The 25013-nt window shown below is 43.0% G+C and overlaps 1 protein-coding gene across 4 annotated transcripts in view; it reads left to right on the top strand.

The window, feature by feature from the left end:
* The window catches only part of arhgef25a (Rho guanine nucleotide exchange factor (GEF) 25a), a 45272-nt gene that overhangs the window by 5766 nt on the left and 14493 nt on the right, over positions 1 to 25013 (top strand). For 3 of the 4 annotated variants that reach the window (XM_018666107.2, XM_051071205.1, XM_018666106.2), the window contains one exon: positions 24316 to 24623. In XM_018666107.2, the coding sequence (XP_018521623.1) occupies positions 24316 to 24623 (308 nt within the window). Of the gene's footprint in view, positions 1 to 6289; positions 6962 to 24315; positions 24624 to 25013 lie in introns of those variants that run through there. The other variant, XM_018666108.2, reaches the window with a different exon arrangement.

Raw genomic sequence — 25013 nt, 5'->3', positions numbered from 1 at the left:
AGAACCAGATCAACATGTTAGGTGTTAGGAGGTGTGTTAAGTGTTACGTAATTACAAATTCTGTCCATTTAATACAATTTTTCTGTTTTTATCCAAAGCCCAAGAAGAATGAAGCAAATTAATATCAAAACAGAAATGTTTGACTAATGAAACTATAATGAAAGCAAAAGTCAGAACACCCTTCAATAGTGAGACTCCATTCTTGTAATATTTTGTACCTATTTTCCACCTTTATTTTTGATGACAGTGTATTTTGGTATATAAATATCATATATATCATAGTGCCATGTAAAATTGTCATCTCCCCTATTTTGCACTCACGCAGCCCCATATCAACAAACTCTCATTTCCATAGTTCACGGTCGGCATTGTGCAGTTACTGTGTTGTCCTTGCCAGGTCCATGCTAAACATGCAGCAGCCCATCTGATCCAAATTTATTTTAGTTTCATTTGAAGAATGTACTGCCAACATTCATCAGGCTTCTTTTCATGTTCTTTGGCAAAAGTTTAATCATGCAGTTTTTGAGAGCAATGATTTTCTTCTTTCAAGTTTCATTGTACAACTACAATGACAATAAAGTCTTATCTATCTTCTTGGATTCCTTCCATAGATGTTGACTACATGCAATGTCCTTTGTAATGTCTGATCAATTACTGAAACACCAATTTCCACAGATAATCCTTGTTCTAAGTGTAGAGCACTTACCCGTCTGTTTTTAAATGCAAGGTTGTGTAAATAGTGATTCATGCGTGGTGATGCCCTCTATTATCGGTTGTATGGCTCTCCTAACCCCTGCTGAAACTGTGTTTTGTCTCTTGTTCAGTAGCGTACTAATGCCTACTAATGTACCTTCTCACATCTTTATGAAATTGCATAGTCTGGTTTCTTATTTGTTTAGACACTTCCTAAACATGTGGAGCCGTGTTGCTTTACACAACCCGGACCAAAGTTGAAAAAGCTGTGGAGTTCACAGGTTATTTTCTGACCTTGTTCATGCAGTTAGCCTTCATTGGAAATCACAGTTGTAATCACTTTTGTTATCATGATCACAGGTATGCTTACTTTTGTTTTTTGATGTTGTACTTTGGGACCTGTATTTATGACACAGTTTTGTATCATGTAACATTTGAGTAATGTTGAGTGTGTTACTGTTACTGTATGTGGGCTGAGGTGGTAGTATAAGAATATAAGAGCTGGTATAAAGGCATTTAATGTGTGTTAAATTGCAGAGGCTTGTGTTGTGTTTCAGAGAAATGGGTCAGGCAGGGCTAGCTGGAAGGCGCAGGTCAGACAGGTCACCCTGACACCTCACAGGTCACTGCTCCACAGCACAGCTGGCATTTAGTCTGTAGACCAAGCTGGAAGGGAGAGGACAGATGGAGACGGCTGAGCAGGCACATGTATGTGCACACAAACATGGATACGCACAAATTCAGGCTAATTTCATAATGTGTCAGACACAACATCTGTAAATGTCTTTTTCTGGCATAAAATCTCTTTCCCTTGACAGCAAAACTGCTGGTTTTAATAATTATTAATCAAAGATGAAGCAGCAGTGTCTCTCCACGTGTGGTCCTTCAGTTTGCTTTCGTTTAATTAACATTTTCTCCTTTGGGTGGCTTTTTAGCTCAGGCTTAAGCCTTGAACAAAATATGCAGTCCCGGAGTCTCAGTGCTAGCATGCTGCTTCTAGAGCAAGGTTCACAGACCAGTTCTAGAGAGATGAAGAGAGGGGGAAGGAGGCTATGGGTCAGGTCGAGGAGGAAAATTTGACAGCCTCCAGTTTAAGTATTACCACTGTGGCTTACTGGAAAAAGAGGAGTTGGATACGGAGTATGTGTTTATGTGAATGCTTGTGTGTACAAAGTGTATTTTCTTGTGACTGTGGGTGGTACGTGAGTATTGTGGATGTTTTGAGAAGTCTCCACGGGTGGTGTATCTCCACTCTGATGTAGCACAGAGGTCCTGCTGCACTGAGAGCTGCACTGCATGGTGAAGTCCAACAGTGGGAGGCACTGAGTGGTACCAGTGAGACACACACACACACACACACACACACACACACACACACAGAGAGAGAGAGAGAGAGAAAGAGAGAGAGACAGCAGCATGCTCTCTATCTCCCCAGTGTATTGCCAGCAGTGTAGTGTAGTCTATTGGACAAAAACAGCAGCCCCATGCAGACCAGCAGGACAGAGGAGGTGAGAAGAGGACAGTTTCTCTGTGACTTCTACTCTGCGATGGGACCTCAGCCAAAAAACCAAAAACCTCCCCCTCACATCAGCTTGTCCAGAATGCCAGTTTGCCTTAATTGGTGTTCAGGCTTAGAGAGGAAGGGAGGAAGAAAGACAGAAAGAGAGGAACTAAGGGAGAAAAAGCAAGGGAGAAAGAGGAAAGAGAGTGAAATCTAAGTGAGCATATTTTGGCAGGATTTCATCTGGCTGATGGGGTGAGGAGAGGCTAATGTCAGTGGGGGGTTGGGGAACACTCTGTGAATAAGCAACTGCATAACTGCTGATCTGAGACTCACTGTAGCTATCAGTATGCATGCTTATGTCATATGAATTCTGCGTATTATATTCCCTGTGTAGTTTAAGTGCTTGTACATTATGAATGAGTTTATTCCAGCAGGTTGTATCCTGTTTACAGTATCTGTATTCCAAGAATGTCACTACAAAAGAACATCAGGAAACTGTGTTCTCTTGCATGAGCTGATTTACATTCATAAATCATTCTCAAGATTCCACCCTGAACACGCCTCCTAAATGTGACTGACTGTCTCGTCTCCTGCACGTAGTGGAAAGACAATACATTCACCCTGTTTGGCTCAAATGAAAAAACCCACCTCAGATGAAAAACACACCCATTTGTCTGCAAGTGTGCTAATCTGCAGACAAGCCTCTAAATCCAGCCCAGTGTGAATGTACATGGGTATAGATTTTATTCAGGCAGCTAGGTTTCCGTTTCTCCACATCTGCACGAGCACATGTGTACAGATGAATCATCTTTAGTGCGTGCGTGTGTGTGTGTGTGTGTGTGTGTGTGTGTGTGCGCGTGTCTATGTGACTTGTCGGAGGTGGAGAAGGAGGGGGGGGAGCAAGGGAGAGAGATAAAAGGAGAGAGATGAATGGGTGTTAATGTGCGCCTCACCTCACATCCCCTGCTCCTCCCTTCAAGCCAGGGGGAGGAAAATCTTCTCCATATTTCTGTTAGCATTCGCAGCTTTGCACGTCTCCTGTGCCAATTTCAGTGTTTTCGTTTATTCATAGATTTCATTCCATATTGAGAAAGATACTGGATTTGTTGAATACACACACATAACGTTCTCAGTCAAAAAGATCAGCATTCAAAATAGCAACTACCTCCCAGATATGGTCATTCTGTCTACTCCAGTAATGTGCTCCAGTGGAGTATTTTGTCTCCCAATATATTTCTGTGTGGAAGTAGAATAAAGTGAACAAATCAACCTTATGCAACAAGTAAAAATGCCCCCTACTGGATGCCCTACAGAAACACACTCTGGCATCCTCTAACTTAAGAGCACATGAAAAGATTTCCTTGCTTTCACTTCATGAATTTTGAATTTATCTCAAGAGTAATGTATTCTTCATTATCTCTCCCCTGTGTAGTCTGTGTTTGCGTAGAATGATAGCGCAGGCAGTGTTCGCTCAATTTGTAATGCTCTGCCCTCGGATTCTTGTCTCTGTGACTTTGTTTTTATGTTGCTTCTTTTAAGTCCCCTGTTTCTGCCGTCAGATCCATTGTCTCTCAACCCACTTTGAATTGTGCCCCTGTGCTCAGACAGTGTTTGGCAGCCATATCGGCATCAGACGAGTGGAGACATTCAGCAGTATTCCTCTGCTGAATTGCCCCTTCAATCACAGTCGCTTAAAGCATCCATTATAAACGAAGAATGGGAAGAGCTAGAGGGAAGCTGCAAGGAGTGGGGTGAGGGGTTGGGCATTGTGATCAATCTGTATGTGTGCAGACAACAAGTGTTGCATGTGGCACATCAGTGTGCTGTCTCAACATGAAAATAGATAATATATCTGTCACTGCAGGGTTTCTGTCTCTAGTACAGAACTTTCCTCTCTACATGCCAGGGCTGCTTTAGTTTTCTCTGTATGCTGGGAGGAAAAAGAAACAGAGATGGTGAGAGAGCAGGCTCTAATGCAGCTGTGTATGTGTGTGTGTGTGTGTGTACTCTACTTGTGTGGCTAATGGGTAAGGCTGCCAGGCTTCTGTTTGCTCTGACTGTCTCCTGTAGACGACAGAAACTTCCTGACAGCAGTCTGCCACCACCCTGTCACCATGGAGAGATGGATGCCGGTGAGATGGGCCATGCCAACCACTGAAGCACTTGACAGTGCACCTCAGGGATGTGCATGCTCCTGTGTGCGCTGGTTCTGCTCCAGCCGATACTAAGTCCTCTCTTGTTTCTGTCTATGCCCCCAAAGAGGAACCTGAGTGGGTGCTTTGATGCTGCTTGTCTTTTGTTGCAGCAGTCAGGTGGTGATTTCCACACAAGCGAATCGTAGCCCGTGTGAAAGCAGCGTGGTGTGATGTGTGCTGCAAAAGTGAGATGAGATCACATACTGAGTCATAAGCTCAGCAGCTTCAGGCCCAAGAGATGATGTTTGTTGGTCAGAAAATAATTGGTTGGGTCTGAGAACACGAAGTATCTCATAATAGCAACCATTTTCATTTTCCTTCCTGTGCCAGTTATATCTTGAGTTGTTTCCTTGAATAAATGTGCTTTACATAGTGACATTTGAACAGAGTCTGATTTCATCAGCTGATGAGTCATAATGTGGTGTTCAGTTTAACATGCTCTGATCTAAAGCACACCTCTAAATATGGTTTTCTTAGTGTGTATTGCTATGTTGGTAATTACACAATCTCTGCAGCTTCCAAGTTCATCAAACCGACTCCAAAAGCAAAACTGACATAATTATCAATCATGATGAAAATCATCCATAAGATATGCACTCTCTCTACATGTCTAGTATCCATGTATCCACTGTATGACAATCTGAACGCTCACTCAGTCATAGGCCCACTTGCACACTTACACACATGCACACACATGCATAAGTTCTCACATGCACGTTATTTCTCTATGAAATCAAGTAATGCTAGGACCTGCAGTAAACTTATGGGGAAAGCCACTGATTACAAAATAAAGTAAACTCTGTCTTACAGAGTTTTAGAGTACAGTTGGGTGGTATGACAATATCCACCTTCAGAAATCTTTCAGACATTTTGCTATAGTCTTTATACCACTGGTCATACTATACTGGCCATTGTTGCAAGAATAGGACTGATTTATTTCAGTAATGAATTTATAGGATCTTTGACCATCAATGTTCAGATATGTATTTCATGAGAGCAGCCAAAAACATATTTATATTTTCACAATATCAAACTGACATTTTGTGATAGAGTTTGTCTTTATTTCACTCTGAAGATTCATTCAGAGGATCAGCATCAGTCTACACTCTGAGTGCACAGTAAATCTGGGATTTGTTTAGTCTAGTTTAACTCAAAAACTTAGATTTAAAGAACTGGTGTTTAAGCCCATAGATTTCTTTGGTTAGACTGCCCCACTGTGTGTGACAGTGAATTGTCAGGCTAAATGACACACACATAGACACACACACACACACACACACACGCCAAGAATGCCAACATTGTGAAATTTGAGACCGCCTGCTCCCTCCATGGAAACACAAAGAGAAAGAAAAAAAAAAAAAAAAACACTCACTGTGCTGGCCCCATGATTATAAATGAACACAGAAGTCAATATTGGAGCTGTCCCAGTCAGGAAAGCCCACTATGATCCATGAAGCGAACACATACACACGTACACCCTTCTAAAAGAATAACACACGTTCAGGCTACAGTGATGATGCTGTGGTTGCCTTGAAAATACATGACACCTTCAACCCAACATGGCCTCTCATCTGTAAATAGCATTATGTATCATTACAAACCTGGGTGTTACTATTTCCAGGGTCAGCTTTGAGTGGGCACAAGAGAGCGTGGCATTTAATCTGCTCCCGGAGTTGGATGTCTAAGAGCCCCTGTAAGCATTACCCATGCCAAAATGAGACTCAACCATGTAGAAAAGAGGATAAGAGACAAGACGGGGGACACACAGACAAGAGAGGAAACAGGAGGGAAGAGAGAAAAAAAAACATCTGAGAGGAGGGAAGAAAGAGGGGAGAGAAACAAGAGGACAGGAAGAGAGAAAATTAGGGGAGTGGGAACCTTATCCTGGAATAGCCAGCAACTAGAGCTGCAGACTCCACCCTTCTCACCCCTCCCCTTACTCTCTCTCTTTCTCTTTCTCTCCCTCGCTATCTCTCTCTCTCTCTCTCTCTCTCTCTCTCTCTCTCTCTCTCTCTCCCTCTCTCTCTGAAGCAGTCTCCCAGTCTGTCATTTGACCAGGCAGTTCACAGAGGCAAGAGCTCAGCACCAAAAAGAAAACAGAGGGGAAAAAGAGAGACAGAGGGAAGGGAGCACATTCAATATAACGATAAGCTTGCTGGAATTTTTCCTTGGCTGTTTATAACCGGCTGAAAAAACCCTGTGAGAGTGGATTTCTTCTTGGCTGCTGCTTTTGCCGACTCTTCCTCTTCTTTCTCGCTCTGGATGTGGGCTTTAACTCTGTCTGCAGTCAACTGAGGAGGAGGATCAACTGACACCTTTTTGGGGATTTACACTTTGAGGAGTGAACCTCTGTTTGTGTGAGGGTAAGAGAGGGGGAGACTGAGAGACAGAGAGAGAGGGAGAGAGAGTGGGGAGAAAGAGAGAGTGCCGGGCCATGCCCACCTCTGCTCATGGTTCAACAGCATGAAAGGGGGCCACCATCACCATCGCCACCACAGAGGCTGTGGCTGCCAACACTTGTTCCGTAAAGTCCTGGCCAAGTGTGGCTGCTGCTATGCCCGAGTCAGAGGTCAGTGTCACACACACACACACACACACACACACACACACACACACAAAACACACACACACCAACACATGTACAAAGGGTTGCTTTTCATCAAGTTTGCCATTGTCAGTCTGAAGTTTCTTTTCCTTTGGGGCTGGAAAAATGCTTTTGTGAGTCGGTGTGTGTGTTTATCTGTTGATCATACTGAACTGAGGCAATAACTCTAGTAACTCCTCTCCTCTCCTTTCCTCTCCTCTTCATTTAATACCTTGCTCTTCTCCTCCACATTTTCTTAGATGTCCACCCACCTCTCCCTTATCTCTCTTTCCATTCCTTTGAGCGTATGCTAATGGTTTAAGTGTAAGCCTCATTTCTCTCGCCTTCTCTCTCGCCGCCTTCAGCTAAAGCAACAGATGTGTGTCACATACACATCTGAGAAAGTGGATGAAAAAAAAAAGAATCCGTTCCTACAGATGACTACACAGTGAGGAACAGGAAAGAGGACATGCATTACACATTCTTCCATTTGAGATAGAGAAGGACAGAGAGAGGGAGTGTGTGTGTGTGTGTGTCTGTGTGTTTGTGTGTGTGTGTGTGTGGGGGGGGATTTGGAAAATGACTGTTCACATCATGATGAGTGTGTGTCAGTTGGGTATGTGCAGCACGTGGATGGATGAAACACACAGGGGTTGGGGGTGGAGGGGGGGCTGAGCAACTCTGAAACATTCCTCTACCCCAAACAGTGAGAGCTGAACAAAACAGCAGTAAGCCTCTGTCTCTCTCTCTCTCTCTCTCTCTCTCTCTGTCTGTGTGTCTCTCTCTCCATCTCTCCTGTTTGTTGTAATGAAGTGCAGCAGGAATAGCAGCGGTCCATTAGAATAGTGTGGTTGAGTAAAAGCAGCGGGTGGCATGATATGTAATAACAACAAGGCCGGCGAGTGCGCAAAAAGTCATCCACAGGCCGTGCTACTTGTTTAGGGTTTACACAAAACTCAGGTTTTGCTGCAATGTCCAGCTGAGAGTAGAACAAAAATCTGAAACCTCTTTATCTCTTTTCTATCTCTGTCCATCAGTTTATTTTCTCTCTGTCTCCTGTTACTGTCTTGTGCACACACATGACTTCTGTCACTGTGGCTCTGAGGCAAAGTTAAAAGTTAGTCTAATAGCACTATATGAGTTTACACTGTGGTGCTGTGCTACGTGTTTGTTCCCTTTTACAAGCCTACATCAAAAGGATAAACACTGGACCTACCCGCTGAGGCTCTGTACATAGGGGGGCTCACAGGCTTTCATATTATTGGCCTTCGTTGTTGGATACATACCTCAGATTCCTTCAGTTTAATCTCTTATGTAATGGATATTCTCCTTTTCCATCGCCCGCAGCTCCCCGCTGCACCTCTGCCATGTTATCATAGCAAATACATGCACACTTAGATCATAATATATAAACATGTGGGGGATTGGAAGAATGAAACATTTCAGCCTATTAAAAGAAATCTCAATAAACATACAGTAAGAGCATTATTCCAATAGTATGGATTTCTTTAAAAAAAAAGAAAAGAAAAAAGAAGTGTATGCAGGAGGCTGGTTTTAGTCCAATATGACAAGATGACATGTTTTCACATTTTACAGTTGGAAGCAGAAAACCTCTTGATCTCGCTTTACAATCCGAGCAGAAGAAATATGAGCCCTCTACCCCCCCTGGAGAAGCCACATTATAAAACTACAGTAGTCTCTTAGAGTAACTTAAGTATTAATGTGAAGTGTGTGCTCTATAAAACCTCCTCATAGAGCATATAAAGTACATTTCTATGTTGCTGCCACTGGTGCGCTGAGGAGCTCCCATACAGTCCTCTCCAATCTTCTACTGTAAAGCAGCTTCTATAATTAACCTGATGTCAGGGGACTGTGGTGGACTTTTTTGTATAGTACTTCCTCTCCATTTTTAAAAAAAAAAATCTCACCTCTTTACAGTTATGTCTCTGTTTTATCTGATAAACATGACTTTTCAAACTCATTTACTGAATCCATCTGTGTCCGGAACTTTTCCAGTGGGAACATAACTTGGGCTGACACTCAGGACCCCGTTGTTACTGTTGTTGTGTTTACAGGAAAAACACTGAACAATGCAGGGTCTGACTTCACTAAATAAAGTCCTCAGCATCTCTGATGGTCCCAAGACATTGTTTTTGTGGGCTAACCATGTCACAGCATTGAATAATGCCTGTTTGTCTCCAGAAGTGTTTTTTTTTTTTTTTTTTAACTTTTATGAAACAGTAGCTGAAGCAGTAGCCTGGATTGTCTGAGCTGAGATAATCAGGGTCAAAATACAAAATGATGGCTTAGTGTGAGCTGCCAGATTCCTAATGTTACACTGATATCAGCAGCAAGCAAAGGATTTCCTCTTTATTGTCATTTTCATTGCAGTGTCGGGCTGCCTTGCTCTATTGTATTGGACTAACTATTTACCATGCCTCTACACCATTCATTGATTCTAAAAAAGCCACTCCGCTTACACAAGAGGAAATTATAGTGTATGGCATGATTCATTCCCTACTTAGGCATAATAACACTTGTACGCTGGATGATGACACACAGTACGGTATGCCATTTTGTCACACCATATGTGCACCCGGGAGTGGGCCTTCATTCACACGCACACACATCAACACGCTCATGTGTAGCTTTCAGTGAGTAAATGACTGTACTTGAAGTCATTTCAACTGCTGTCTCTCAGTCTAAGTGACTTGCCCAAGATGGTCATCAGTCCTTCCTCCATCCCTAAGCCTTTAATGCAGAAAAGTGACTGCAGTGTGTCAGAAAAAAAACAGGCAAATCAATGGTTTTCAGTGACCTTATGAAAACCATCACACACATATTTGCAGTGTGTGTTTCAGGTTTATTTATTACAGGACTGACAATTGCCAAAGGGCATGAAAAATAGAGTCAGTGGAAATATATGACAATATATAAACATGAGAGCAGGAGGAGGGGGGTGGTGGGATTATTGATCTGAGCAGTACTCAGCATGATAGAGAAGGCCAGAGAGAGGGACAGGTGGAGAGATGGGTATAATGAAAGAGAAAAGCATGTATCATTTTAGCTCTGATGTTAGCGCCGCTCTGCATGGCGCATTAGCAGATTGGCTGCCAGAGGGCCATTAGTGAGGGCTGTTTCCCAGCAAAGACTGTTGACAAACCATTTAAAAATAGATGGTGTGCCATTGTCTGATATCGTCCGCAGTTGGTTGCCTTCATAGCCCAGAGAGGAGGAAACGCAACCTGTGGATTCATCAAATCAGATCTGAAAGGAATGTTGCATTTTGGGAAGTAATTTTTTGATGTGGGAAGGTAGAACCAAGAAGTGTTACTTCTAGTATCAGAGCATGCAGCAAGGCACTGAAGAAAATGTACGTTTGCTCCTATTTGAAGATCAAATGCCAATTTTTCAAAGGAGAGAAGGAATTCGCGTAAAAAGCCTGTGCAGGCTCCCAGTGATGACACTGACAATGTTTTCCTTATACATACATGGTAATGTTAAGCGTGATATATACCACTGCATTCTCAGCCAACACAATCATTTCTACATTGCATCTTTACTGCGGCACAGCCTCCCACACACCTAATGGTATTTGGGATGCACCCTGAGGTAAAGCTGACATACATAAATGAAGGCTGCCAGAGAGACAAAAGAAACAAAAGACAGATAAGGATGAAGTGAGGGTGAGATCAAGCTTAAACAAGGTGGATAGTCAACCTATATAGAAAAGCCTCTTTTGGTTCAGATTTTGTACTGAATTGGATCAGAATATCCTTTTGGCCATGCTAAAATATCATCAGTATTTATCTTGATAATGCGGCACAGAAAATATGTAACATGAAATTAATGTTTGTCTTTGAAGTGCTTCTGAAAGCTCTTTAAAGACAAAATATACAAGTGAACTATAGACTGACGATGCACTTCTGAAATGCTTTTCAACTTGGTAACATTTTGAAAATCCATTTGAAAGATATTAAGGACTTTGAATAAGAAATCCACAAACAGATTTCCTGGAAGAGAATGGAAATGTACTACAATAAAGTACATTCATCACACTCATTTCGTATGTACTTTTAAATGCAAAACTACTGTAAATATACTCAAAATATAAATCTCCCCTTATGAGAGGCTTTTACATAGGAGACAGTGCAGGGAGATTTAGTTTTAAGCTTTACAAGGAGACTCTATCTAAGGCCCCTTTCGCTCTCACTCTGTCTCTTTTCTCATACACACTTAGAAAGATATCTCCAGTTTTTTGGCTGTAACATCTTCTCAACATATCCCTACTCTGCTCCACTACTGAGGCAGTAAGCAGCTTTACCTGTTCCTAAGATGACTTGGTGGCAGCTGTAACAGCAGTACAGTGACAAATACAACTTTTCTATCTGTACACACAAAATGTCCATCTTTTCTCTCCATAAGCATCTCTGTCTTTCTCTCCCCATCTCTTCGCTCTAAAGCTGCCCTGTACATGCATTTTGCATTTATATGTGCTCCCTGTGCATCTGTGAGTTTGTTTGTGAGTGTTGGGGGCTGGTGTTGACTCATGCATGCAATGAGTTAGGACAAGGATCCCCCCCAGCAATGACACACACACACACACACACACACACACACACACACATATTTACATGGTTGAATGGCAAAGGCAGAAAGAACAGAGACATACACGAAAAAAGCATAAAAAAAGACTTGACATTTTTTAATTCAAAGAACATTAAATGGAACTAAAACACTTCATTTGAAATGAATGTGACACACATGCAAAAACACATACATGTGTATCTATAAATATATATGGTACATTCAACTCATTTATTTATAAAGCTCAAAATCACACATTTGCCTCAAAGGGGCTTGAGGTAAATTGCATTATCTCCATCGCTTGAAAATGTTGCATTTAAATGTAATGACTGTGTCTACAGGGCAAAAAAAACAAAACAAAACAGAAATACTGTATCCACAATGTAATTCAATACAATTGCCCTTGATGCTACATGTGTGAAACTTCTCATTTTTGTTGAGACTGAGATAATGAAGTTGTTTTATTAGATTATAGCTATCTGTCAAATATTTTTTTCAGTAAATCAATTAACTGTTTGGTCAATAAAATGTCCAAAAATAGTGAAATGTCCATCACAAAGTTTAAAGTGGTGTCATTTAATTGATCTTTTTGACTGACCAGCTGTCAAAAACTCCAAAGATATTCAGTTTAATACCATACAAGACCAACACTTCATTCCTCAGAATCAATTTAAGTGATTAACAAAATAATTGATATCAATCCACTAATTGATTAAGCAGCTAACTGCTCTACCCCTTTTCTGGATTGCATTACTTTGTAAGGTGTTTTTGTTATGTTATCTGCCCCTCTTACATTTCAGCTATTTGGCGGTGTTTTCAGCAGAGCACATGGCTCATTTGCTGCAGTTTCCAGCCAATTTAAGATAAAATACTTGATCATAGTAGCAAAATTATTTTTCTCCACTTGCTCCTCCTTTTCATAGTAGTCAGAGCGCAGGATGAGTTACAACCCCCGTGTCTTGCTCAAGGGCATTGTGGTTGGTTTTTAGCCGTAGGAACTTGATCCTCAGGGGTTTCCCTAGCCAACCTATGACCCTAAGACCTATGAATAAAATTTGATAACAACCGGAGTGTGCTTTTGACAGAAAGCAGCCCCCTTGGCAAGAGTGGAGGGAAAAACTGCCATGACAGGACCAGTGTGTCTTTTTATGTCTCAGCTGGAGAACTTTTTTTGTCATCAGCTTATAAGGCAGACTCCAGACATTATGGAAAAAACAACAAAAATAGCTGAAATTGAAGGTATGCTGCTGGACTGCTGTGGCCCAACCTTGTGTTTGGCAGTCTGAGATATTTTTAAACTTTGCACCCCAGCCCACCCTCCACCTCGTCATCTCCTCTTGCCCCCCCTCCCCGCGCTTGCTCAGCTCTGCAACGGATCTCCTCCATATTATTACTCTCTCGTACATACACGAGAGAAAAGGACAAGTGCACTCACCAACCCAGTGCTCCCAGTCTCCCAGCTGGATGGAGAAATCAGGCGGTCTGAATTTTGGGTTGAATGTTGCATGATTTGCCGACCTGGAATGTGAACACCAAGTGGAGCATTAAGATCATTCCTGGGGCATTCTCATTTTCCCTCTCTCCTCCTCTTCTTGTTCCTCTCTCCCATCTCTCTCTCTCTCTTTCTCTCTCAGACTGGTCGGCAAACAGCCAGTCAGCCGGTTATTAATTATGTCTTCTCCCCTTTTCACTATTTTCACCATCTCCCTTTTTTCACAGTTCATTCTCCTTTCCTTTTTGCTCTACTAAACGGCCTTGCCCTGACATATTTCCAGAGCTCCCGTGCACTTCTCCTCCTCCTCCTATCTCCAGCTCTCTTTCCTTCTCTTTTTTCCCCCTTCCTTAGGGCTCTGTTTGTAAATGTGCAGAGGAGAAGAATGAGGGAACAAATTATGAAACACAGGAGTACATTCCATACCTTGTTTAGAAAGAATTCTCAAACAGCGCAGAGGGGGAGAGGAGCCACTTCCCCCTGCGATTCTACCCCCACTTTCAGGCCATATGGGTCTTTTTACATCTGTGGTCTTTAGGGGTATCTGTGACATTTGTTCTTAGCATACTAAAGTTTGGACATTACTCTTATAGTGTTTTGCTCATTCCTCCCTCTGTTTTTAACAAAATCTTCAGTTTCTAATGGTGCTGTACTGAAGTGCAACTGAGTGGAGTGCAAAAAGTGATGACTGTCTATTCAGAACATCTTTTCATCCAGCAAGACTGTAACACACTCACTGTAAGTCCCAGCAACAGGTTGACTACAATTATTACTTCAGTGACGCCTCAGGCCAGAGAGGGACGTTGAATCTAGCTCCTCTCCTCTGTATTTCTCCCCAGAGAACACTTGGCTGAGGCCTCAGTGAGAAACTTTCCAAAACAGTGCACAAAGCAAAGCAAACAATGGAAAGTAACAATATTGAGAATGATGCGATGTTGCTGTGTTGAAAAAGTGAACTTGAGCTTTGACTGCAATGCAGAGGAGCTGAGTATGCTGCCGTCCCTGAGAACAACTGCCTGTTGTGTCTGGGAAAGGTTGTTATGTTCTTAAATCAAATTTACAGTTAAAACAGTGGACATAAGGGCCCTACCAGTTTGTTAGTATGTTAAAGGCAGCCCTAAACCTGTTGGTTACGCTGTTACTGGAGAGATAGAAGATCAGTATAGAATATTGTTGTGATGACTTCTGACCTGAATTCTCCCTCTTGTTCATCTCTGTGTGACCAGAGGATAGTTGTATAAGTTTGTGGTTCATCAGTTGCGTAAAGGTGCCTAGTAAAGCTAACCTAGCGTCTCAGCTCTTTTTACTTGAGCAGTAAAAGTGTGTGTTATTGAAGAAAATAAAATGTACAATAAGTTTTTACTAAGAAATTCAGTCATAAAGAAAGCACAAGATAGAAGAGAACATCCAAGAAGTCCTGCAGTCTTTAATAAACCTTTTGCCCTTCCTCTACCACAGCATTGTTAGCAAACCAAAATTGAGCTGTTTTCCTCTTCTTTGTTAGCAGATGACATTGATTGTCAGTTGTCAGTAGGTACTATTGATTTTCACCCCACATAGCTCAGATACAGCCTGCAGCTAGTCTACTGTGGCTAATACTTGTGGTTTAAAAGCAGTCTTGGTGGCTCATTACCCCCGGGCTTTCTGAGAATTTATAGATGTCTCTCTGTGCTAACAATTAAATGACACCTGCTGACAACCGACAAAAAGGAAAACATGGGGTCAGTTTATGGTTTGCCAACACAGCACTTCAGTGACCAGTTAGGGTAGAAAAAACTGCAGTAACCCACTAGCAATATTTTTCTATTGCTTTGCTTTGTTTTCATCATCAAATTTTATAAACCCATGTAGAACTGGTAGTCCTTATGGTAGTCAACACTTTTCAATCCATGGATTTAGATCATGGATTACAGGTGGGCCTGAGCCCCAGGTCTTTCTGTCACACTGAATGGATTTTACATATTCATAAGACACCCTCTTAATGGCCATATGGACAGTTCTTCCCCCAAATGCAGGATATGATCAGAAATAGACAAAAGCTGGCAGGTGCAGATGGTTTTCTTGAATTTGGAATTAGCTTTTCAAAAGCATCCTTTGTGTTTGCAGCATTGGTTTACAAATAACCATAAGGCATGAAAACATTTAGTGGTGTGTTACTGTATAAATATCAATGCAAATCTATGATAATTATTACACGTTGTGTGTGTGTATGTGTGCCACAGGAAAGGCATGTGTTTGTTTGTGTGTGTGTGTATGTATTCCTATGTGCAGCATGTGTTAGTGTGTATGTGCCCACATGTGTAGGTTGGTTTCAGGTCTTGCTGATAGCTAATCCTTTGTGCGGCTGTCCCTCACTCTCTCTCCTTCTGGGTTTAGTTGCTATGGCGATGAGAGTGGAGAGAGGTGGAGAGCCATGGAAAGGAATGAGAATATGTGTCTGGAAAGCCCATCAAGTCTGACTGAGAATCACAGTACCAGCACATCTTTACCTCCGCAGGTCAACACAGTGTGGCAGATCAGAATGAGAGATGCGCTTGTTTAATTCTTCTGACATGAACCGCTCATTGCTTAGCCCAAATACACCATATATCAGGATGTGTTGAAGACATGTATGCAATGCCATGTTTGAGGAATGTGCATTCCAGAGGGTTCAAACAAATCCAACCCACAATTCACATCTGACTTGGTTAGGTACATACAATAGTCCTGGCTACGTGCAGTTCAGAGAAGTGACCTTGTGCACAGCCAGCATGAAAAACAGCAAGAGCCTGGAGCTGAAAGTACCAGAGCTGTCAGGCAGACTGGGGCCAGGAGGACAGGCTCCACGTCCCCATGGCCCAGCAGGCACCACAGCTCTGTCTCCAGCTCTCCTCACAGGCCTCCTGACTGGCACTGCTACAGCTGCCATATGGAATCACAATCGCCTTTAATTTGCTCTGTGTTCTCAGCCACCTCGGGCTTAATAGCAGCCTTGTTTACCCCTCAACAGAAGTGTGAGCCACTTTCTCTCTCTCTCTCTCTCTCACACACACACACACTTTTTTCCAAGTGTGTGTGTTGTGTGCCCAGATAATCATAGTGATGATCAACAGTACCCAGTGTGTGTGCTGCCTGCTGCGAATGAGGCTGAAAGGGTTGTGTTGATCATCACTATGATTATCTGAGTGTGTACACACATGCACACTAGCAAACACACACATACATACACAAGCACACACACACACACACACACACTAAAACAAAGTGCAGTGTAGACACTGCAAGGTCATGCAAGTGCTCTGCCACCCCACATTAACAAATGCTGACAAGCGTTTCTAAATAGGCACATAGAGAAGTTTGTGATTCCCAAAATAATAGAGTGAAAAATGTCTTAGGTTACTTTCGCAATGCAAAATTTTGAAAGCAGAGCTTGTATTTGTAACAGGGAATTTTTACAATGTGGTATTGCTGCCTTTACTTGCCTTTACAGATCACAGTGAGCAAAATAAATATCCTTTGCTAGGCTACTTGGTGAGGGACATGAGCTGAAACATCAGGTCTTTGCTTATCCGCTGCTTCTGAAAGAAAAGTTGGTGTTACAGAGGAATGAGCACCTGTGTGTGATTTTCTCATCACTGTATACTTTGGCAGCATGACATAGTCAGAATCATACTGACTTTTTAATGACTCCTCTTTGTTTCAGATCATCAAGCTCTGTTCTGATTATGAAAACATTGTTCTGAAAATAAAGATATCAGAGTAAAATGCTAAATCTGATCTAATTTTCGGAAGCTGACAAAAACACTGATGTGAGTCTAAATTGTTTGAGAAACTCACACACTAAGGTGCACTCAGAATCAGCAGCTCTATTTTTGACTCTTTACACAGAGGTGATTACCTAACGTTGAGACGTAATCACTACTGAGTACTTGCTGCTGAAACATAAATATCAATAAATTCATAGCACTGAAATATTTTACTTTGAAAACCATGTGGTCTGAATTCACATACAGCTCTAGTTGTTTCCAGTGTATATATAACCAACTGTAATTTTTAGGGTTCACAAATTTAGACACAAAATTCAAGTGGCCAATATTCAATGCTAAAATGCTGGAATGCCCCTTTAATGAAATAAGTGAATCATGATCAGTGACTATGGAACTTTCCATCTCTGTATCCTCCTGTTGATCCCATGGTGCTCAGTTGTTAATGTTTCAGTGTGAGTGTGAAATGGACCACACTGGAACCATGATCCCCCTGAGTGTATGTGTGTGTGTGTGTGTGTGTGTGTGTGTGAATGTGTGTGTATATGTTTGTGTGCATTTGTGTCCTCAGAGCTAACATAAAAAGAAATAAAGGCAGATGGTGCCAGGAGCTTGGCTAGTCTCTCTCAGAATGGTTCTAGAGGAATGTCTGGAGTTAGTCTGGCCCACTAACCACATACATGGCTCTGGTCTCAACACCAAGAGCCTACAGGAGCAGTGGCTGAAAGAAAAACCAGTGTCGCCACTGCTCACTTAAGTTGATTCCACCTTTTTATTGACAATTCAGATGCAAGAAGTAGGTCCTGAAGGAATGATTGAAATCTCACCAGGAATCAGAAACGGTCACGTAAATGCACAACCTTCACGGCTTGAGATGAACCGCTACACTCATGACCTTATTTTCAGTCACACAGTCAGTCACACCAGCAGTGGTTTGGATCTATCTATCACTTAGGGTCGTTTCATAAGCCCTCATCAGGAGAAGTGTCTGACTCACTCTTTCACATTGTTCCATAGACAATAGGATTAATGCCAGCGTCACCTATTCAGGCCTTGTTTTTCTCTGACTGACATTGCTTTGATGCTGATGAAAAACATGCTACAGAGTCTGGCTGTGAGCGCTGATGGCGGGGCGGGGGACCGACCCTGATGACTTGTTTATGTGTCACTTGACTGTCTCTACCACATATTTCCTCCTGTGCTCCTGGAATCGCAGCAGCGTGTGTCTGCATAAACTAGGTCAGTAGGAGGACAGGAAATCTCTGTTCACTTGTCTGTCTGACTGCAATGTGTCACTCCGAAAGTTATTGCGGACAAACAGGCTCACATATGACACACGCACACAGGGATGAACACAGTAGTGCTGTTGCACACATGCCCATGTTTCTGTGCATAAGATTGGGTATTGGCTCATGCACTCCCGCTCATGCACAGTCAAGTATATTTAAAAGGCAGCTTGTGCCCTAATCGCCTTCCTCCCCATCTTCTCTTCAGTGTCTCCTCCTCCTCCTTTCACTCAAGGTTTTAGCTTCAGTCTGGCTGGCATTTGTCTGCTGTCCTCCTGCTTAACCTTCATTTACTACTTACTTAAATCATGAATAATCCCTGCTTCCCCCATCAGCCCATCTCATAGCCTCTCCCTCTTCCTGCTGTTCATTAAAGTACACGTACATATTCACTGGAAAGACATTTCAGCTTTGATAATTTCAGAGGATTTCTAAGGTTGCAGGTTCAGTTGCTTAAGTCGTACTGTCAAACTGCAGGAGGAGAGAAGACAAGAGGAGAGGAGAGGAAAGATATTTGAAGTACTTTTCCCTTGGCTGGTGTATGACTGTCTCCTCTGCTGGTTGGTTTTGCATGTCGAGCTTTTTGCTGATTTCAGCAGCTTTGGGGCAGAGCAGAGCAAGGCATTGCATCAGAGGAGGGAACCATGTGTCCTTATCCCGGGGCAGGACCTAACCAAAGTCTAAAAAAACGCTGCAGTGCAGAGAGAGAGAGAGAGAGAGAGAGAGAGAGAGAGAGAGAGAGAGAGAAATGCAGAGGGGGAGCGAGCAGGGTTAGAATGCAAAAAAGGGTGGTGGAGTTTAAGGGGGAGAGTCGAGATGAAGCAGGAGGGAAGAGGGGAGGACAGGAGAAAGAGTGAACAGCCAAGTGCCAGGATTTATTAATCAGGAGCAGCACAAACAAAATGCACACAAACCAGCCTGCAGCCAACAGGATGAAATATAATGTGAGAAAAGTGAAAGAGACAAAGATAGGAGACAAAAAAGTCAGGAGTTTGAAAAGGTCCAAAATTATTTCTTTATTGTGGACCGCGGCTGAGAAGAATACAATGAGATTTTAAATGTCACTGTTACTGCTGTATATTTGTGATGCTCTGTCTTCCCACTAGCTCCACCCAGGTGATACCTGATGAGCCATCAATGAGCTGCACCTGGCACAAGTAAAGTGCTTAAAAGCTCCTTTGCCAGTGTCAGAAGGCAGAGGCTCCTAATGTGGGATTGCTGGACATGTTGCCTCTCAGCTTGTTTCTTTTTGTGTTGCTGTTGTGTTTTGACTTTGTGTCTTTTATAGTTTTGGTTTAGTCTTTGTTGTTTGATATGTTTGTTTTTATGTTAATAAATGCCATGAATTTGGCTTGTTTGTAAGATGGTTTCTCTGGCTGATTTGGGTCAATGGTGGAGTGTTGTGTGCCCCATAGGGCCACCCAAGGGTGGGGCATAACAGTCACATAGTAAAAATCCTTGTAATGCATTTCTGTATAAGTTCATCAGAGGACAGTTGGAGGGTTTCCGGTCATATGTTTCAGCTACTAAGTGCTTCATAGTCTCCCAGGTCTTTCAGTCTGCACATCTGAGAGCCTGAGTGCAGCCCAGGTCCTGCTAGTTGATGGGAAGAGTGTCCATTTCCTCTGAGTGGGTGAAATGTAATATACAAGTAGAGCCAGGGCTGAAGAGCGTAAGGTGGGAGGGCGATGAATGGGAGAGGGAATAGAGAAGATAAGAGCTGTTAGTGATGACCCAGGTGGGCGCGCCTGCGTGCTGGCTGCCACAGTCTCACTCGGACCCCCAGGGTTGTTATCTTTTGAGGTGCTGGTGTTGATTGCCAGCTTTAAGAGTCTCTTGGACTCAGCTGGACGTTTGACATGTTTGGCACTGTGGTGACCAGCAGGCCCCCCGCCACTGATGTGTTGCGTGTTGTTTCCTCTGACGGATAGATGACACTAGAAGCTTGGATCACTGCAACGACCATCTGGACAGCTACCCTGGAAAAAATGTGCATGGGCCATTTGTGTGTACTCTACGTGCAAATGTATGTTTGTCTCTGTGTGTGTGTGTGTGTGTATTGGTGGAGTCCAGCAATGCCTAAATTGTCTATATGGTCCCATGAGGCTGTAGGACTGACGGAGAGCTCCAGAGTGGAACGGTTGTGAACAAGTTTGCTCCATTACAGGCAACGCTTTTAGCTCAATTTGTCAGCTCAGCAGCACTCACTTATCAAGTGATCAATAAAAGGAAGTTGGACCAAACTTCTGCAGGGGGACCAACACTTACAGCTCATCCATCCACATCATCCACCCACAAACTCCAGGCTGCTTTGCCTGTGTGATTTGGCCTTATTTTCCCTCCAGTTTTCTGTTGCTCGCATTAATCCTCAGGAAGTTTACCTTTGATTCAATCACGTCCAAATCAAACCTCTGTGACCTTCACGAGAATATTGCATCAGATGCTTTCCTTTTCCACATGAATGGGCAAGCTTTGTCGCTGATAGTCACTGGGTAATTGAATTCAGCTACAATTAAATTTAAAACTTTAGTGAGGGGGCACTGCTCACTGTAAACCACATGAAAAAGATGGACACGAAATGATGTAGAACTGCAACAATCAGGTGATTAGTTGATTCACCAATCGAAAAGCATTCTGCTGCTATTTTGCTTTTTTTTTTTTTGTAAAGCAATGCCAGACTTTTGGTGGTTTCTGCTTTAACACTTTTCCTTGTCTTACATTAGAGTAAATTGAATATATTGGATTTTAGACTGCTGTCGGGCAAAACAAGATAATAGATTAAATCACCTTGGGCTCTAGGAAATCATGATGGACATTTTTCACAGTTTTGTGAAGTTTTATACTAAGTGATGAACTGCTTAATCAAGAAAATAATTGTTAGTTGCAACCCTAAAATGATTAGGGAGTCAAAAGCTTGATTTAGCACAAGAAAAGCTGTTGCTTATCTGCACAAATGCTGAATGAATAGAGATGATACATCACTTGGTTTGTAATCTAATCACATTATGGATGAATGAACCATAGACTGCCTAAATTACTCTCCTAATTTGCCCTCTTAGGGCACCATCAAAGTTCAGTGTTGTGAGTGAGCAGCATCAAGAGAAAGTCTGGAACTACTTTGCAGCAGAGCCCACTTGGCTCTGAAGTTACACAGTACAGCAACTTTTTGGGTGAGCCTTCCACCCTGGCAGCCATTCAGGCTTTCAGACAGTGAGTGGGCAACTGGTGAAAGCCCAGCATTAACTGCCAGCTTAATGCAGTCCCATTGCTCTGTACCTTCAGCTGTTAATTATCAAGCGAGTGCATAAACAATAGTCAAGTTGCATTAACAAAATCAGCCTGGGTGATCTTTTCTTAGCAGTGCCATTATGGAGATGAATGTCATTGGGTGCTAAAACAGATGGAGAGTGGGAAGGTTTGTTTTTTTTACATTTTTTCCCAATTTCCTCAGTGTAGGTGTATAATGGTATCAACTCCTCTCATCTTGCAGTGTGTGGGGAGAGCGGAGGCATGTCGCTCTGAGGCTAAGCTCATCATCTCCCTTAGTGTCTTACAGTTTCCTTGCTGTTACAGTGAAAAAAATCTCTCTCTCTCTCTCTCTCTCTCTCTCTCTCTCTCTCTCTATATATATATATATATATATATATATATATATATATATATATATATATATAATGTAATGTAATGGCTTCATAACAACGCACAGATTAAACTTTCTAGGGTCAGTAAGGAAACCGACCCATATACACAATCTGTGGGGGAACTGCAGGGTTGCCATGGTGACAGATGCTGATGTAACGATCCTCATTATAAAACCAGTAAATTATGTACACTCTGCACGTCGTAAATCTGTACATTTGACAGAGCCACTGTGTCATTCTGACACAGAGTTTCAAATCATGAAGCTGCACTGCTGTCTCCACTCACTTTTAATTGCTTTCAGGCACAGAGAGGGTGTCAGCCTCTCTTCTTTTTCTTTTTTCCCTTTTTTTTTTTCAAAAAGCTATCTGAACTGATGTCTGGAGATGGTTAGGAACGGTGTAACTGGCTGTGTCTCTGCACTGTGACCCCTAAACCCTGGCCTGACTGAACCTGAGCAGGGAACACTGGGAAACACAAACCCCTGGGCCTGGCCCTTGTTAGAGGTCAGAGAAGCTGAGGCCAGGAGCGTGCACATGTATCACATGTGCTCAGCATCATTTTTATATCCTCTCTCTTCTCCCTAGCAGGGGACCCTCAGAGATGGTGTATGTTTTGCCTCAGGCTTTTTACAGCACCAGCCTTAAATACAATAGCTTTCAGATGCTTTTTGATGTCCTATTGTCTCCTACAGCTACAACATTTCACTGATAGCAAAGGCTTGAACTGAGACTGATGTTTTTTTTCATGTCGTCTCACAGTCTATGGACACATCCAGTGTTTGTTCAAATTTTTGTCTATTCCCTGCAGGGTTTAGCCATCTCCCTTCTTTGTACCCCTCTCCGTTCCTTGTCTCTTCCCTCTGTTCTGCCCCCCACCAGCCCCCCCTTCACATCCTGCCAGGCTCAGATCTCCTTACGATCTCCAGTCTTTCATGTGGATGGGGGTGGGAGTGGTGAAGGAGAGGATGGGGAAATTGGCCACCCTGACACACACACACACACACACACGCATGCATGCATGATGCCTGTGAAATGTATGACAAGACATGCTGGAGAAAGGTTACAGAGGAAATACCGTTTGTGGTGGAAGTACACAAACAGACAAGTTAGAGGGTTTTTTCTGTTAGCAGCTAGAGTCCACAAACAATGTGCATTTATCTAAATATGTGTGCACTGGTGGGGATGTGATGTCATGAGTGTGAGTTGTATTGCTCTGAGGTTAGCCATTTCTCAAACACTGTGACTGAAGTTTGTGCAGTGCAGAGTAAGGGGGATGGACATTCTTACACAGCTCATTTTCATTGATCGGTACAGTGGCTACTATTGTATTTCGAATGAATACAGTGTGGAAAAGCTCAATCTCTTTAAATATGAACGGTGAGGGGGATTGTGAATTTATTCTGACTTTGCCTTTGAAGTCGGGACACTCACAAAATGGGCCACACTGTGTCAGTGTGCCTCCTGCAGTCTGGGTCTTACTGCTGAGTGCTGTGATAAGATCTTCCTCTGTGGCTCACATAAGGAACACTGAAATGAGGTCAGTGTTGTCTTCTTATAAACAAATGCACAACGTATTCACAGACTTTCTGGAGAGCGTATTTTCTCGACAACTAAAGTCATTCAGTTTTTGAGAACTCAGGCGATTGCTGTGAAATAGCTGCTGCATTAGAGCAATAACAAGCCATGGCAGCGAGTCTTAGCATGAGAGAGTGTTTCCCCATCTGTAGGAGAGCGGTGATCAAGGGTCAGAGGTCGGGTCCAGGGCAAGAAGATGGATGGGGAGGCACGACTGACCTGCGTTTGCACACAGCAGATAAAACACTCCAGACATGCATCACAGAGGAAGAGCTATCTCAGGACTGAGGAAGGCAGGAGGAAGGGCAGCAGGGTTGGTTGGATGAGGCAGGATGGGAATGGAGGACAAGACAGAAAAAACAAACAGTCCCCTGCAAGGACCTTCCCCTCTATACAGGATTAAAGTGGATGTCCGGTCCCAGCAGCCCCCTCCGCTCACTTCCCATGTCCTCCTGACATCACTGTGCAGCGGCCGATCTGAAGCTGGTCTGGAGTATTTTTCACATCAAATGTCGGCTGTCCTGACCTCTGCTGTCTGCCTTACATCAGAGTTTGCGCTGGTCATGCAAATGGGTGTGCTTTAAAAAAAAACAAACAAAAAAACTATGGTCTGCTTGACATAAACAGAACAGTGTGTCTTTTATAGTGCGACACACAGCTGTACAGCTGTGTTTGAAGAGGAAGGTTATTTATATAGCCACACTTTGTTTTGATTTATCTCTTTACTTCTTCTCTCCTGGTGTGTTGACACGTTTCCTGCCTTTAGTCTTCCATCACCTCTCGCTGACCTACACTTCTGCACTCATTTAGTAGTCAATCAGGAGTTCTATTGATTTTCAGCAAAATTCTCTTTTTGCACTGTTGGTTTTATTCATGGAATTGATTTGTTGATGGTGGAGGTCTGAATGTGGAGAGTCCAAGTGTACTCTGCACTTTAACCCTTATTTATCACTTGTCTAACTCCTCATTATTTTGCCAATAATCCTCCTTTTCTTTCTCTATCTGTTCCCTCCAGACTCGTACTCGGCAGCAGGCAGTGAGGGCAGCATCTCCACCTCTGTGGCGTCGCTGCCCCCGCAGGCATCAGGCAGCTCGGCCCCCAGCTCCCCAGGCTCCAGACGCTCTGTGAGCACCCTGAAGAAGTGGCTCACTAACCCTGTCCGCAAACTCAGCGCCGGGGCCACCGCCAAGGGAGAGCGTCAGGTCCGCAAGCTCGAGGGAAAACCTCCACCTCTTCCATCCCACAGCCACAGCCAGGATCTAGGCAGCCCCCCAAGGCTTGATGAGACCCTCACCATCCTGCCTGTCACCCACAGAGAACTGGTGAGTGGTCAAAAAAAAAAGTCGTAAAGAGGATGTATACTTGTTTTCTTTTTCTTCTCGGTCACATGGACTAATCAAACAAGGCTTTGCATGGTGGCTCTGTATTTCACATTGCCTCTTACACATTTGCCAATGAACCACCTTGTAAGTAAACTCATTAACTGGAATCATTCCCACACCACACAAACTGGTTCCGAAGTAAACACGCAAGGCTTCAGTCTTATAAATACAAACTAAAGCCAACATCCTGACTCTGGCTTATTTACACTACTCAAGTATATCAGCAGAGACACAGGTTTGATGTAGAGTTGATCCACAGAGAGCTAAGTATCATGGCAGGTGGCAGTGATATTATATAACAGCAGCACTGCTGGCTCAGCCTGCAGGAAC

Source organism: Lates calcarifer, linkage group LG6, assembly GCF_001640805.2.
Source record: "Lates calcarifer isolate ASB-BC8 linkage group LG6, TLL_Latcal_v3, whole genome shotgun sequence".
Lineage (NCBI taxonomy): Eukaryota > Metazoa > Chordata > Actinopteri > Centropomidae > Lates > Lates calcarifer.
The sequence above is the reverse complement of the archived record's forward strand: the minus strand, read 5'-3'. Positions and strand labels throughout refer to the sequence as shown.